The 14,927-nt window shown below is 38.5% G+C and overlaps 2 protein-coding genes across 2 annotated transcripts; one reads left to right on the top strand and one right to left on the bottom strand.

The window, feature by feature from the left end:
• The first annotated feature begins 1,076 nt into the window (after positions 1-1,076).
• atad3a (ATPase family, AAA domain containing 3A) lies at positions 1,077-8,500 on the top strand. Its single transcript, XM_015376058.1, has 16 exons — positions 1,077-1,366; positions 3,821-3,897; positions 4,365-4,466; positions 4,560-4,619; positions 4,698-4,767; positions 4,847-5,012; positions 5,123-5,192; positions 5,568-5,723; positions 5,822-5,878; positions 5,969-6,094; positions 6,175-6,299; positions 6,393-6,444; positions 7,200-7,270; positions 7,357-7,524; positions 7,620-7,728; positions 7,810-8,500. The coding sequence occupies exons 1-16, from the start codon at positions 1,177-1,179 to the stop codon at positions 8,200-8,202; spliced, it is 1,992 nt and encodes a 663-aa protein (XP_015231544.1). The 5' UTR covers positions 1,077-1,176; the 3' UTR covers positions 8,203-8,500.
• Positions 8,501-10,731: 2,231 nt separating this feature from the next.
• Positions 10,732-14,927, bottom strand: ssu72 (SSU72 homolog, RNA polymerase II CTD phosphatase). The gene is made up of 5 exons (XM_015376124.1): positions 14,662-14,927; positions 13,859-14,002; positions 11,910-12,049; positions 11,693-11,811; positions 10,732-11,569 (listed from the first exon to the last, which is right to left on the bottom strand). Exons 1-5 carry the CDS (start codon positions 14,739-14,741, stop codon positions 11,468-11,470), a joined length of 585 nt encoding a protein of 194 aa, XP_015231610.1. The 5' UTR covers positions 14,742-14,927; the 3' UTR covers positions 10,732-11,467.

Raw genomic sequence — 14,927 nt, 5'->3', positions numbered from 1 at the left:
CAAGTGCTCTAAACATTTATATTTAAGAGAGTTGTTATCAGTTAAAACAAGCCTTTATGCTTCACAGATATTGTTCTTTTTTTCCAATAAGATAAGATTAAAACATTTAAGGTGTATTTTGATTCTGTAACTAGTGCTATAAAGAAAATCTGCTAGAAAACTGAAATTTGTGCAGCCCTAAAATTTTGATGCTTTATTGATACGACTGAAGCTAAAAGTGCAACACGTTTATTTTAAATATTGTTGAAGGTAAGCGTATGACGTAGATCCTGGTTTCTGTTCTAGTGCATATATTCATAAGAAATGTATTTTGTATTACATCTTAAGTAGAGGGGCAGGAACCAGTTTTACTGTCCAGATCTGCCCATGACAGCAGGTTTTGCCAACATAATTGTTTACAGTGTGATTTTTTTATGTACCTGTATTTCATTCACTCTACCTAAACGGGTACTTAAACTCATAGTTTCCCCCTACTTCTACAAAAACTGTAAACATGTGGAATAAATATTTTTTTAAAATTAGAATAAATAATTTTCATTTTTTGGAAGTTAGTTTCAAAATGTGTATTATTTTTTCAGTAACTATTTTCAAGCATGAACCTCAAGCCTGATGCAACCAAGAAAAGTTATTATGACCCTCAGGGGTTGCCGTACATGTTGTGGGAAGGATTTCAGTAGATGACCTCCACAGTTCTACAGCAAGAAATGAATTGATAAACAGATTACAAGTCAAAAAATTTAAGTTAAACTGAAAATACCTTTTATACTTGGATTATAAATATTATTGGGATTCCTTAAAAAGACACATTCGTTAAAGAAGATTTAGGTGTTTTTTGTTGTTGTTGTTTTTCTAGTTTACTTTTGTAGTTATAGGATATTGTATTAGTTCATTCCCGATCCACACTCCATTTCAGTTGGCGGCGGTAATGCACCAAAAAGTTGTTTGCCAACCGCCATAAAACACAAGAAGAAGAAGAGGAAGTTCTCCAGCCAATGAAAATAGGAAATACTCCCACTGAGCCAATCACCGCTCACTTTGTTCACCTGAACCTCCGCTACGCACTGCACATGCGCAGACTGTCTCGGCGTGTCACGCGTGTGGAGGAGGTTCGCTGACAGATCTGTAATCCTTTCACAGAACCGGCAGAACTGTGCTCTTAATTTCCTCCTCGGCACCATGTCGTGGCTGTTCGGACTGAACAGGGGCCAGCCCGAACCCCCTCCCGGTTTACCGGCGCAGCCTCCCCCTCCTCCGCCGGCCGGAGGCTCCGGCGGCGGCGGAGATAAACCCAAGGACAAATGGAGCAACTTCGATCCCACCGGGCTGGAGCGGGCAGCCCAGGCGGCCAAGGAACTCGACAAGTCCCGTAAGTGTTCCGGTGGGCTTAGGGTGGGTCCGATTAGCACAGGTCTGGGTTAAATTTATCAATGATATAGTTAAAAAGTAAAAACACAGCAATCTCCATCCTTTACGGTCAAGCTCAGGTGATGCAACATCTTAAATAACGTGTTCACACTAACAGCCTGCATCAGAACAGCCTGTCCTTAAATGGATCATCGATTTTAAGCATGAAATATTAGAATTAAGCCTGCACTACATCCACGTGTTTTCAGTCAGAGTGCAAAGGTCACAACCTTGCAGTGGAGGTTGCTGCAGAGGAATCTATATCCATGCACCTTTTTTCTATCACTTTATCACCATAAACTTTAATATAGTTTCTGGAACAGTTTGACACCAAATCATGCGTAATTTTCAGGTGGGATAACGTCATTTGTAAATGGTTTACAATGTTTATATATATATATAAATCTATATACACACACATTTATTTATTTATATATATATATATATATATATATATATATATACACAAACACACACACACACACACATATATATATATACACAAACACACACACACACATATATATATATACACAAACACACACACACACATATATATATATATATGCATGCATGTATGTGTGTGTTTTGAGGTAATGTCCACCTGTATATTATATTCGGTACATATCCAGCTGTAAATTTAGTTCATAACACTAGTTATCTATAAATTATATTCATCTGTTAGTAAGATTCTGTTTATAATGGTATCGATCTCTATACTTATTCAGTAGAAACCCATGTCCTGTTTTAATGGAACCATTATTTATCCTGCACTTGCTGCATTGCACTTCTGGTTAGACCTAAACTGCATTTCGTTGCCTTGTACCTGTTTAATGACAATAAAGTTTAATCTAATCTAATATATATATATGTATGTGTATGTGTGTGTGAAAAGTGTGGGATCTATTTGCAGTCATCCTCATTTACTCTAATATTCCTATCATGTCATCTCTTTCACTAATAAAGAGTTCACTAGCGTGTAATTTCAAATTAGGAGACGTGCTGCTCTATTCTGGTGGTCTCGGAGTTCTATCAGAGAATATTAGTGAAATCGGAGCATCATGAAGATGGGTCAAGGAAGAATTTCAGGAGGCTTTGATAAAAACGAAGAACAAACAAATAAATATAAATACAATATTTAGGTGTTTTTCAGAGACTGACACCACAGATTCCATGGCCTACAGTTCATACTAAGGAGAGCAGAAATCGGAGACCATTGCTGCAGTTCCTTTTTTTTGTTGTTTTTTTTCTTTAGATTTCATTTGAAATCCACATATTTTTTACCTCCCAATTCATTTATATCTGAGTTATCTCCAGTCCTCCATGACTGTTGTCCTGCATATATTAGATGAAGGTAGACAGCAAACATGGCCGCATCGTTACCAGGTTGCTGTAGAGCTTAGTGATGGGCTGTAGAGACGATCCATTGATTTTTCTCAGGGGTTGGAGCAGAGGCACGAGGACTGAGGTTGACTATATCTAGTCTGCGTTATAAATCTCAGTAATATATTGAAATCTGTGGTTGTAACGTGAAAAAATTTAAAGTGCAAGGTGGTACTCTACAGGTTGCTGAAAAAATGTTTTTATCGTTTAACCTAAAGTAGGAACATTTTGGAATTGTTTTCCAGCTCTGAGTGCAGAGAATAAACTGCTTTAAAATAAACTTTATTAATAGGATGTTTTTTCTTAATTTTACAATTTTAAAGATTAGACTTTCTTTTTTCCTGAAAGTCAAACAAGCTGCCAATATGTGTCCTTAAGGTGTTAAAAAGGCAAAATCTCACATTTCATGTTTTTATTCCCTCTTCATTTTATGTCACTGTTTCTTTTACATTTTGAATAAATTTCTGTCCATTTGTTCATTTTATAGTTGATCTATATAAATAACAATAACTGCAGCTTCAAATATAAAAAATCAATTTGCACTGATATTCAGTTTTTGATTATTATTTTTGATTAATAATCAAGTTTATTTGTATCGCCCAATGCAGCACATAGACCATTCAAAGTGGTTTACATGAACTAGATAATAAAATAGAAGAAATAAAAAGCAGAATAAAAGCAAATAAAGATAAAAAAAAATGCATAAAATAAATAAAACAATTGAAGCACGACCTTATAATAATAATAATACCTCAGTTAAGTTGAACTTCAACAGTCGAAAAGACGCCTTAAAGAAATGTTTATATAGAATTTAAACCAGGTGGAGCTTAATCTACAACTCTAGAAAGAGCTTATGGTTCTTTTATCTTCTAAATTCCAAACATTACTTTATTTAGAATTGTTAATTTACCAAATGTGTTTCTTTTTTAAATCAATGAAAAAATAATTGATAGATTAATCAATTACTGAAAGATGGCTGCAGTCCTACTACAGGCAGAATCCAGCTTAACCCTTTGTTTTCTCCTTCTGTTAGGACATGCCAAAGAAGCGCTGGAGTTGGCCCGGATGCAGGAGCAGAGCACTCAGATGGAACACCAGAGTAAAATAAAGGTACAGTGACACAATCACAGAGCAGTGATACATGCCAAGCAGTTTGAAGGGAGGCGAGTTGATTTGTTTTGCACCTGTTATATCCAGCCTAACTGCTGAAAAGTAATTAACCCTGTTAATTAGATTATGTTGCCAGCAGCTGCCGTTAAGCATTTGTAAAAGCTGCCCGTTTAGAAAGCTGTTTAAAAACATCTTTGGATGTTAACAGCATCAATGAAGTCATGCCTCACCATCTAAGTTAGACTTAAGGACTTTAAGTAGGTCGATCGCATTGATCATTTAGGGTGTGATTGACTATATACCCTAAAATCAATGCTTTGGTTAGATTCATCGACTTTGTTGGTGATCATTTCAGCTTCATTAAGGCGTCCCATGTGATTTTTTATTTTTTTATTAAAGGGTGGAAAGCACCGTTTTTTGTTTTATGTCCGCTTATGAAGGTTTTGTTTTGCTTTTAACCTGCACAGGAGTATGAAGCAGCAGTAGAACAGCTCAAAGGTGACCAGATACGGATCCAGGCTGAGGAGAGGAGGAAGACTCTGAATGAGGAGACCAAGCAGCATCAAGCGGTCTGAACAAAGAGTGCCTTCCAGCTCTATGCCTCTGAATAATCAGCTGGATAAAGATGTTTTATTAACGTTTGTTTTCTACCTTTCCAACAGAGAGCTCAGTACCAGGATAAACTGGCCAGGCAAAGATATGAGGAGCAGCTGAGGCAGCAGGTGAGGTCTTCATCTCTGCTGAAAATACTTTGGTGAAGCTCACAGAGACATCTGACCAATTTTAATCCCACTTTACAGCAAATCCTGAATGAGGAGAACCTGCGCAAACAGGAGGAATCTGTGCAGAAACAAGAGGCCATGAGGAAAGGTTGGAGCCTCACCGCTGTAATATTTCACATTTGTCTGGGTTCGGCATTCAGCGTTTTGATATACTGCTGTCTCTGTAGCAACAATTGAGCACGAGATGGAGCTGAGACACAAGAACGAACTCATGCGTATTGAGGCAGAGGCGAAAGCCCGAGCCCGTGTTGAGAGGGAAAACGCGGATATCATCCGAGAGCAGATCCGACTGAAGGCGGCCGAGCATAGGCAGACCGTCCTGGAGTCCATAAAGTGGGTTTAAAAGTGAAACTGTACTGATTGATGCGATCTGTGTTTGTTTAGCCCTAAGCACAGGCCGTCTGACCTCCTTCAGGCGTACTAACAGGTGTGTTTACATTTAGGACTGCTGGTGCTGTGTTTGGAGAAGGATTCAGGGCCTTTGTCTCTGACTGGGATAAAGTTACTGCTACAGTAAGACCCCCCCCTTTCAGTTTAAAATGAAAAAAAAAAAAAACACAATGACCTGCCTTTTTTTGTGTGTTTTGTTTTTGTAAGTTACACCCAAAAAGCAATGGACTGGGTTATTGTATTGCATATTTTTTCATTCTAATGCGGTCAAAGCTTCTCCATAAAACTATGTGGAAAACCACCTAGCTATCATTTTCCTCCCACCTTATGGGAGCCAAACAGAGATTGAATTCTCTAGTTGTGAGAAAAAGTAAAAAGGTGGATGGGCATTGAAGGCATTGTAGATGTCCTGCAAGTGTATTTTCCCATTTTCTTTTAAGTCTGCCTTGGTCTGAATGGTAAATAAATCCAAGTTGCTTCTTCTCTTTTCTCCACTAGGTGGCAGGGCTGACCTTACTGGCTGTAGGGGTGTATTCAGCCCGAAATGCAACTGCAGTGGCAGGACGCTACATCGAGGCTAGGCTTGGGAAACCGTCACTAGTGCGGGAGACGTCCCGATTCAGCGTTGGAGAAGCTATAAAGCATCCAGTCAAGGTGCTTAACATGCACTGAATGGTTTTTATTTGAATTCTTGGATAGAAAAGGCATCAGGTGCTGAATGAAGGGAATTCTGATCCTTTTTGTCTGTTTAGACGGTGAAGCGTTTGAAGAGTAAGCCTCAGGATGCACTGGAAGGAGTTGTGCTCAAGGTAAGTGGATTTAATCATTGAATGATGAAATGTTTATATTGAAGAATTTTGTGTCTTATGGCTCCATCATTCCCTCCCCCACCATATTAGCCGTCCTTAGAGGAACGGGTGCGTGACATCGCCATTGCAACGAGAAACACCAGGCAGAATAACGGCCTCTACAGGAACATCCTCATGTACGGCCCTCCTGGGACGGGAAAAACCCTGTTTGCTAAGGTGCAGCTGAGGTCTGAGAGCAGTATGCTGAGACCAAATGAAGTGATGTGCTAATATCAGTTTTTATTTGTGTCGAGTAGAAACTGGCAATGCATTCTGGGATGGATTATGCTATAATGACCGGTGGTGATGTAGCACCCATGGGTCGGGACGGTGTGACTGCTATGCATAAAGTGTTTGACTGGGCCAACACAAGCAGACGCGGGTAGGCTCCTGGAGTAATGCAAATTATTAGAGCGCTAATGAAGGTGTTAGCGTTTGCTTTCTGGAGAATCTTAAGACTTGCTTTTTGTGACAGGCTGCTGCTTTTTGTGGACGAGGCTGATGCATTCCTTCGCAAGAGAGCCACTGTAAGTCTGGACACACAGTGGCATCTAAATGTGTTTTGTGATGTTGCAACAAAAAACTTACATTACATTTTGATTTATTTTTTAGACCAATGTGAAGCAGGAGAAGTGGGTATAGGAAAAAAAGGAAATGTCTGCTTAATAAAAAAATAAGAAATTGGGATATGCTTTTATATTTGGTGTCTTCTGCTCTACATTCTAATGATTATAGAATAGAGGATATAGAAAACAATTTATAATTATAACCATTAACCTGTTTAAATTATTACAGCAAGTAAGTAGAGGAACCTGCTGGTATTAGATTAGATGAACCTGAAATGTTTTCTTTGCATCCAAATATCTTTTGCAAGCAAGGAAATGAACACTCACAAAATACAATGACCACATGTTGATGCACAGTAGTGGCAGCATCATGCTTGTTTTCTCAGGCCTTCAGAGAGGCTGAGGTGGAGGTTCTTTCTAGAAGAACAACCCTAAACTTACACCCAGAGCTACTGTGGAATAGCTTAGATCAAAGCATATTCATTAGTTGGAATGGTCCAGTCAAAGTCCGGGCCTAGATCCAATTAAGAATTTGTGGCTGGATTTGAAAACTGATGTTCATGGACACCTTCCATCCATCCAGTCTGAATGAGCTTGATCTATTTTCCTTAGAAAATGAACACACATGGTTGCAGATGTACGGTATTGCTTTGGCTGTAATGTGGTGAATGTGGAAAGAAAATGATCTTTAAACACTTTTTTTCTTACTATTGTAGGAGAAGATCAGTGAAGACCTCAGGGCCACTTTGAATGCATTCCTGTACCGCACTGGAGAGCAGAGCAACAAGTAAGGATGATTCTAACAGGTTTAACGCTCTAACCGGCACATTAGCCACAGAGTTAAAGTTGCTTTTCTCTTGACACCCCCCATAGGTTTATGTTGGTGTTGGCTAGTAACCAGCCTGAGCAGTTTGACTGGGCCATCAATGACCGCATAGATGAAATAGTGAATTTTGCTCTGCCCGGTCTGGAGGAGAGGGAGCGCTTGGTGCGATTGTACTTTGACAAATACGTGCTGGAGCCGGCCACTGGGGGGCGACAGTAAGCACCATCATGAAGTAGTGAAATTCAGCCTGAACTACCCTTGTTTTCTACACCTAGGTTATATCTATGTTTGTTTCTTTGTCAATGTAAAGGAGGCTGAAGCTCGCACAGTTTGATTACGGCAAAAAGTGCTCTGAAATCGCCAAGAAGACGGAGGGTATGTCAGGGAGGGAGATCTCCAAGCTGGGTGTTGCCTGGCAGGTACGTTTCCTCCAGTTTATTTTTTGCTTTTCCTCTAAAAAGCAACATGCTCTGAAAACCTGTCCCCTCCATCACCCACAGGCTGCAGCATACTCCTCTGAGGACGGTATCTTAACAGAAGCGATGATCGATGCTCGGGTTGATGACGCCATCAAGCAGCATAATCAGAAGATGGACTGGCTCCGTGCCGAGGAGGAGGCAGCTAAGAGCCTAACACCTCCTGCTGCAGGAGCTATCGATGGAAAAACGGGTTTCACTCTCCCTCTGAAGGAGACGCCTCATGCTCAGGAGGTGATGGCGCCAGTCCTTAAATTAAACCCAGTAGAATCTGCAGAGGGCAAACATGCTGATCCAGCTATACAAGACTGTGCAGATGCTGCTAAAGCAGAAGGTAAAACGGCCGATGAAGTTTTACCTGAACCTGACGGTAAAAGAAAGCCAGATTCCTCTCCCAAGGATGGAACCCCAGTTTGAGTTAACGGGACTTGGAGCCCGTCCCTCTTAACTGGTCTCAAAGTTCATTCAGATTAGGTAACAGCATGGAGAGATAATTATGTGTCATGACACAACTGATGCCTGAATCTTTCATATTCATATAAAATGTAAACAATGCAAACATGAAGTTTACGTAGAAATAAGACAATATGTCTGTTAATACACTATTATAAATGTCGTGCAAAGTCAAGTTTCTCTGTACAAATTAAAAAGCTTTTCTAACAAAATCCTGTTCGATTTTTCTAATGTGCAAATCATGTTTTGAGCCACAGCAATAAACTCAGTGATTTGGTGAGTACCTGATAATGATCTGTAAAGAATCTTTTAGGGAGATTACCTTTGCTTTAAAATGAAGGGATGGAGCTGGAACCCAGATTTTACACTGATTTGTGGGATCAACCATTACTGAAAGTTCGGCCCACACTTGTTTTAAGTGTTGATTATAAGCTAAGTTGAAGATGTTGAAATGGGTTCTTCTTGATTATCTTGTGACTGTATATATTTTTTTTTATTTGGGTAAATTAATGGATAATTACTTTTAAAATCAGTAAGTTGCACATTTGGATATGAAAACAAATGTCTGATGATTAAGCAAGGGAAGGACCTTTATGAAATAGTTTTGACTAAATATGAGGATCTGTGCCACAAAGTTCCTGCTTTCTGGTGGAAGGAAGGGGCCGTCCTATTCTCATTTATACCCCTCCACTTCCAATCAAGGTGCCTCCACAGCTGTGAGTGTGACTTAATTTGGAGTCACACTTGATTAAGTGTTAGTGTTTAGGGGGCAGTTTGGGATTAGTCCTAGACTTGTTTTAATCTATAGCCCAACTCTTCTGGCCTCCTTATTTTCAATGCCTTCGACAGACCCAGTCCAGGTAGGCTGGGTCCTTCAGAGGAAGCAGCCGCTGAAATGGAACACAGCCATTATGAATCCTCCTCGTCCTTCTGTGTTACATCTTTTGCCTGTTTGTCAACCAGCTCAGCTATCAGCTCTGACTTGGACGCCATCTTCATTTAAATGAATGATCTCATTTTTTCTTTTACTTTTGTTTCGTCTCTCTTGTTCAGTTATCCTGTTAGTGACTTAAAGGGCACCTTTAAATAAGCAGTTTATACCAACAATTTTATATAGTATTTGGACACGAATTAGTGATCTACAGTATTAAAGGTTTCTATTCAGTTCTGTAATAGAGGATTTCAGGAAAAGTATTTGCCCCTTTAAAGCAAAAAGTGTTTTAAACCTCTGCGCCTCTTTTTTTTTTTTTTGTTCTTGGAAACCCCAACTTACAGTCACATATGAACAGAAAACATATAAAAGAATATACAGAAATGCCTAATGTATCAAAATGGATACAAATAAATCATCTGATTTACTTTTACAATTTTCTTTTTTGTTATTTGTCAGAAAATTCAATGATAACTCTAATTTAAAACAACAATTTTGAATTTTCTGTCAATTATTTCATGATCCAGGCTCTGAATGGTTAAAAGTGTGATATATGTACAAAAATGTCTGTTTTACTAGGAGTCCAAAAGATAAATAGCATTAAATTTTCAAAAGCTCCTACAGTTGATTCCTCAACCCACTGATTAAAGGCGTGTACATGGACTTAATTTCTGTCATATGAGAGAATGGAACCCAGTGAGTAATCTAGGAAACTTAAGTTTGGATTTAATATCATTTAAAAGGCAATAGACTTTATTAAATCATACACTCAGCAGTAATGCCATAAAAACTCAAGGCCGACATGCCTAAAGGTTGGCCATCTTGGATCAGACTGTAGTTCAGACAGCTGCTGTCAGAATAAATAGGGGGTGCCTTGATCTCATTTTAATCACATCTGAGACACGACAAAGATATTACAATAATCTCCTACATGTCACCCCTTAAAAAAAATTAAAATTTACCTTTCAGTTAGATTAAACATTTATTAGATTAAAAACTATTTAAACTGAACTCAGACTGGATTAACCATATATATATATATATATATATATATATATAAAATGCAATTAAATAATATAAACATGGCAGTATATGAATATATATATATATTATACAAATACATATTTATATATTATTCAGTATTTTTAAGGACTGCTCTTTGATGAGTATTATCTCTGCTTTCATCAGCAGCTCGTTTTACACCAGAAAAACAGTAACTGTGAAACAAGAGGATAATCTATGATGAAATCATACTTATGAAAGATAACTGGAACCTTTTTTTTTTTGCAGACTATTTTGTTTCCAGCAGTATCTGCAGTTGGAGGCCATATCCACAGTAAAACAGAACTCTACAGATCCTACAGCCATTAATATCACAACTTGAAGGTTTCTCCATGAGCGCCAGTGAAATCTAATTTCCATTCTGGATTAAAGTATTTATGAATCAAATTAGTTCTTCACGAGCACAGGATCGCACCCATTTAAAAACAAAATCCTTGGTTTCTTTATAGCTTAGTGACAAATTTCCTAAAAATAAAATGTTCTGGAAAAAAAGAAAACAATGCACATTAAAATATCTTACATGTTTTTAGTAGATTCATATATACATATACATACAGAAAAGTCAGGCACTCAGATGAACTTTGCAGTTTGAAAATGACAAAGCTTCAATTCTTAAACATTTACAAAAAACAAACCTATGCCCTTATAGACAGCATTTCAGTTTAAATATAAATCAGTACATTACGTTCAAAACATACCGGCTGAGCACCTCTGAGACGTTTGGTTATTCATCATTAGCCCGCCCTCTTAAACTTAATTCAAATTTATCTACAACACATGGCTGCACAAAATAAAATACAATTCACTTCCTGTGTGTACACATATACATCATCTCATACTGAAATTAAATGTTTAAACAAAAATAAAAGGAGCACAAATGTGCTTTACAACTTAATAAAGAGGGGCTTTGTGTCCTAGCTCTCCCTGAGGAGACATGGTCATGTGATTTCATTTGACTTGGATCAGGGTGGGGGGACTGCGGTCTAACCCTGATCAAGAAGAATAAAAGGCATAATAGCAGCAAGTCCATCCTCCGTGGAATCACCCATTAAACTATTTCCAGTAGTTCTCAATCTTTGAGTCCTGGCTCAAAGGATCAAGGGCCTGTGCAGATGCACATGCACGTATCAACGCGCACTTGCTTTAACCATCCGTAGATTACACAGACGGCTACTCCATATTCTATTCATTGCTAGGGGGTCTGGGTGTGTGTTTATTGCAAACTTGTTTCATGTATCAGTAGAAGCAGACGGTGTGGAGAAAAGGCCTGTTGCTTTTATCTTCAAACTCTTGCAGGAGCTCGTCGATTTCATTCTCCATGTCGTCCGTGTGCTGGATCTGCAGGGAGGAAAGCAGGAATACACGTTAACTGGGTCCTAATCTGAAACCCATGAGGCAACAATTCTGTCCAGTTGAAATGATCACATTCTGTTTTAAGAGGACTTTGAATCAGATACGTACACACTGACACAGCTCACAGATGAGAAAAGCTCCCAGCGTGGCCTCTTCATGGTTATCCTGAATATCTACATTGATTACATGCACTGGTTGTAAGGTCTCCTGCTCTCTTGAATTCAAATCTAGAAAGAAGGTTAAGATAAATTTATTGAAATATATATAAATAAAAGAATCAAGTCTTGTATACTAATCCAAGATTGTCTATTAAACAAAAGCTTACCCTCTAGTACTTGGTCATAGACTCGTTCCTCACAGGTGATGACCAGGTCAAATTTATCCTTGCACAGTTGAAATCTCTCAGGCTTTACTTTGATGCGCTTGTTGCGGTCCAGCATGTGCAAGATCCCATTCTGTGTATATCTGATAAGCAGGTTAAGGCCAAAAACAAAAAGTGCAATCACCTCATCTCACAGTTGGAACACAAAAATATGAGTGGATGGCACCGCAAGAGCGCGCTTTTTGCTTTCACTAATGGGTTCTGGTAGAAGAGGGGGGAAAATGCTTAAAGTGCAAACACCCTCTAGTGGTGAGTTCCATAATTACAGGTTGAAGCTTGGACAAGTCACTCTTCTGAATGGTTTTAATGTTAAAGTTGTTATTCAACATGTCCAACAAACCCAAACTCCTGCTTACAAGATATTTTTCCCAAGCATAATATCCACTTACATCACATTCACTCAACTGTAAGACAGTGTCTACTACATTGCAAAAAGTGAAAAAAAAGAACAATCCACTCGACTTTTTTCTCAAGTTTGGAGACATTTGGAAACAAAGTCTAGTGGATCGTTTTTTTTCCCCCCCTTGTATGAAAGGACTATGACCTGGATGACTGAGAATCTTCAGCTGCATATCTTCCACATTGTGAAAGGTTATAGGATGTATGTGCGCCTGTTAGTCCTAACAAAGGGAGCTATGCTTTAGTCTCAACTTTTACAAGTTAAGAAAAAACTAAAGTTTTTTATTCACTTACCCAGCTGCCAAACAGTTTCAGAAAGAGTAAAAATGAAATACTTGAGTAAAGTTGTTAATCTCCAAGTTATGTCCCAAGTAGTTTATGGGTTTATTTGTATCAGGTAAACGTGGAGCTAGCCAGATATCAGCCCAAAGATTTTAATCAATAAAAAAATACTTCTTTTCACATTGAAAATATTCCCATCTTTAAATATTTTAGAAGCTTGGGAGCAGAACACAGCCTGCAACGGAAATACGTCATGAGCAGAGTAAAGCTTTTCACCAACTCATTTGTGGTACATTATTTTGTAAGCCATTTATTTTTTTATATTCAGTTTCTATCTTTGCACCTTTTATAAGTGCAAGTTATAAGTGTAAAAAAAAAAAAAAAAGCCAAAACTTGAGCACCACCATAAATGCCAATACCATTTTTCTGTTAGTCGAGTATCTATGCAGCCACCAAGACTAACACCTTTTTATATCATCGTCAATGGCTTAAACTATTTTTAATGATACCCAGAATATACATAAATTTCGAAATCATGCAATTATGGTGTTTAAGTGCCAAGAAAGAAAATATTAGGGTATTTGAAAACAAATATTTTGACTTAAAAAAAAGCCTAAATGTCTGAGATGTGATATTGGACTTGCGAAACATTAACCTTGTGAAGTTAAATATTTTTTTAACTAATGCAGTCAATTAAGTAGACACTGCAGCTTTGATCAGGCTTCATCTTCTTAGGTCTATTTTGTAAAATCTAAACTTCAAATGTTCAGTGAGTTTTATTTTTTCAGCATGTCTCAAATCCATAGGGTTTCTAACCTCTAATAAAATCTAACCACAAGCTGGACAAATAACTAATGCACCAGTAACTGGTGTAGGTTTATAAATCACAAAATAACTAAAATGAAAACAGTGGTAAAACACTCAAAAATATATTGAAAATTAATAAAACAAAGGGGAAAAAAAGCAGGTTACAGTGTCTGCAAAATCCACTTACTGTTCTAATGAAACTCTTGCTTTTAGGCTAGTTTTCTTATTTTACAGCAATAACTATTTTCAGACATTTTCCTTTTGAGGAGCTCACATTTTTTTACTATCCACCTAGCCAAAGTCCAGACAATACCAACCATGTGACAGATCGTAGATGTATGATGTTTACTTAGGAAGTGTATGTGAGAAAGATTGAGAGGAAAGAAAGAGTGCGAAGGGGATACAGTTCCTTGTCCTTTCGGACCAAGTCGTTGTACATCTGTTCATAGGTTGTTTTGAAGTCATACACATTAGGTTTATCCGGGGATGGACCAGGGAGCTTCACATAAGACCCAGTCCCAAATGATCGCACGTCAAATCCACGTTTGCTGCAAAACAAGGAAAGAAGAGAAAATAAAACAATGAAAATGGACAATTTCAACCATATAAAGATCCAGTCCTTCCATATAAGAGTTGAATACTGTTCCTCCCAGATCAAGCTACATCATCCCTAATACCCCTGCTATAATATCCAAAATTTTAACAAGTTTTTATTGTAAAACAAAAACAAGAGTCAACCCAGATTGCATCTGTTCTAAACAGGTAACAGGAAGCTCCTCCGATGCTGTTGGGAAAGTGAGTTGCATAACTGCAGTTCTGCTTCTGGAATATTTCCATCCAGAAGGCGCTGTTGTCAACATGTGAAGGCTGGTGCGCAGAGGGAGGGGGGAACCCAACCTATTAACTAAGGCCTTGCTTTTTAAAATCCCTGCATCTGCTTAAAAAAAACAACAAATTGTATACAAAACATTCCTGTAAACGGCCCATCTAAAGCCGTGTAATAAGGGTGTGTATAGGCTGAACTACACCCTCGGAGGGACACTCCAGAAGTGAGCGTCCATTGTTAAAGAGCTAAGGCCTGGCGGGCTGTCACCGCGTCGACAAGGCTTGTAACCGGCTGGGAAAACCCCCTTTACACGGCAGAGATCTGATTCACTTGATGTCGCGTCTCTTGTTTGGTCTCTTCTTCATGGCGGCTCGTCTTTACCTGAGGATATTGTGCGCTTCCATACTGCGGTTCTGGTTGCTCGAGCAAACAACCGCTACACGCAGCGGCTGGCTCGGCATTGCGACTCTCCGGCTGAGACTAACTAGGACCAGCTGTAAGAAAATAAACACTGTTGGTTGTTGCGTTTCCTGTCAGGGAACAAAATCCTACAAATAATCTGAATAAACCCCTACAGTAAGTAAAACAGTACGCCGGTTTGGAACAACTAATTTCTCCCTGTCGCGCTCTAGAAGCAGGAAGTTAAA

The sequence above is a fragment of the Cyprinodon variegatus genome, unplaced genomic scaffold, assembly GCF_000732505.1.
Source record: "Cyprinodon variegatus isolate N-32 unplaced genomic scaffold, C_variegatus-1.0 Scaffold129, whole genome shotgun sequence".
NCBI lineage: Eukaryota > Metazoa > Chordata > Actinopteri > Cyprinodontiformes > Cyprinodontidae > Cyprinodon > Cyprinodon variegatus.
This window is presented reverse-complemented; position numbering and strand designations above follow the sequence as displayed.

Coding starts and splice junctions, on each gene's coding strand:
- atad3a (XM_015376058.1), top strand. CDS start 1,177: ATGTCGTGGCTGTTCGGACTGAACAGGGGCCAGCCCGAACCCCCTCCC. Junction 5,724..5,821: donor CTATAAAGCATCCAGTCAAG/GTGCTTAACATG, acceptor TTGTCTGTTTAG/ACGGTGAAGCGTTTGAAGAG. Junction 6,445..7,199: donor TCCTTCGCAAGAGAGCCACT/GTAAGTCTGGAC, acceptor TTACTATTGTAG/GAGAAGATCAGTGAAGACCT.
- ssu72 (XM_015376124.1), bottom strand. CDS start 14,741: ATGCCGAGCCAGCCGCTGCGTGTAGCGGTTGTTTGCTCGAGCAACCAG. Junction 14,003..14,661: donor GAAGCGCACAATATCCTCAG/GTAAAGACGAGC, acceptor CTTGTTTTGCAG/CAAACGTGGATTTGACGTGC. Junction 12,050..13,858: donor GTCCGAAAGGACAAGGAACT/GTATCCCCTTCG, acceptor CCTGCTTATCAG/ATATACACAGAATGGGATCT.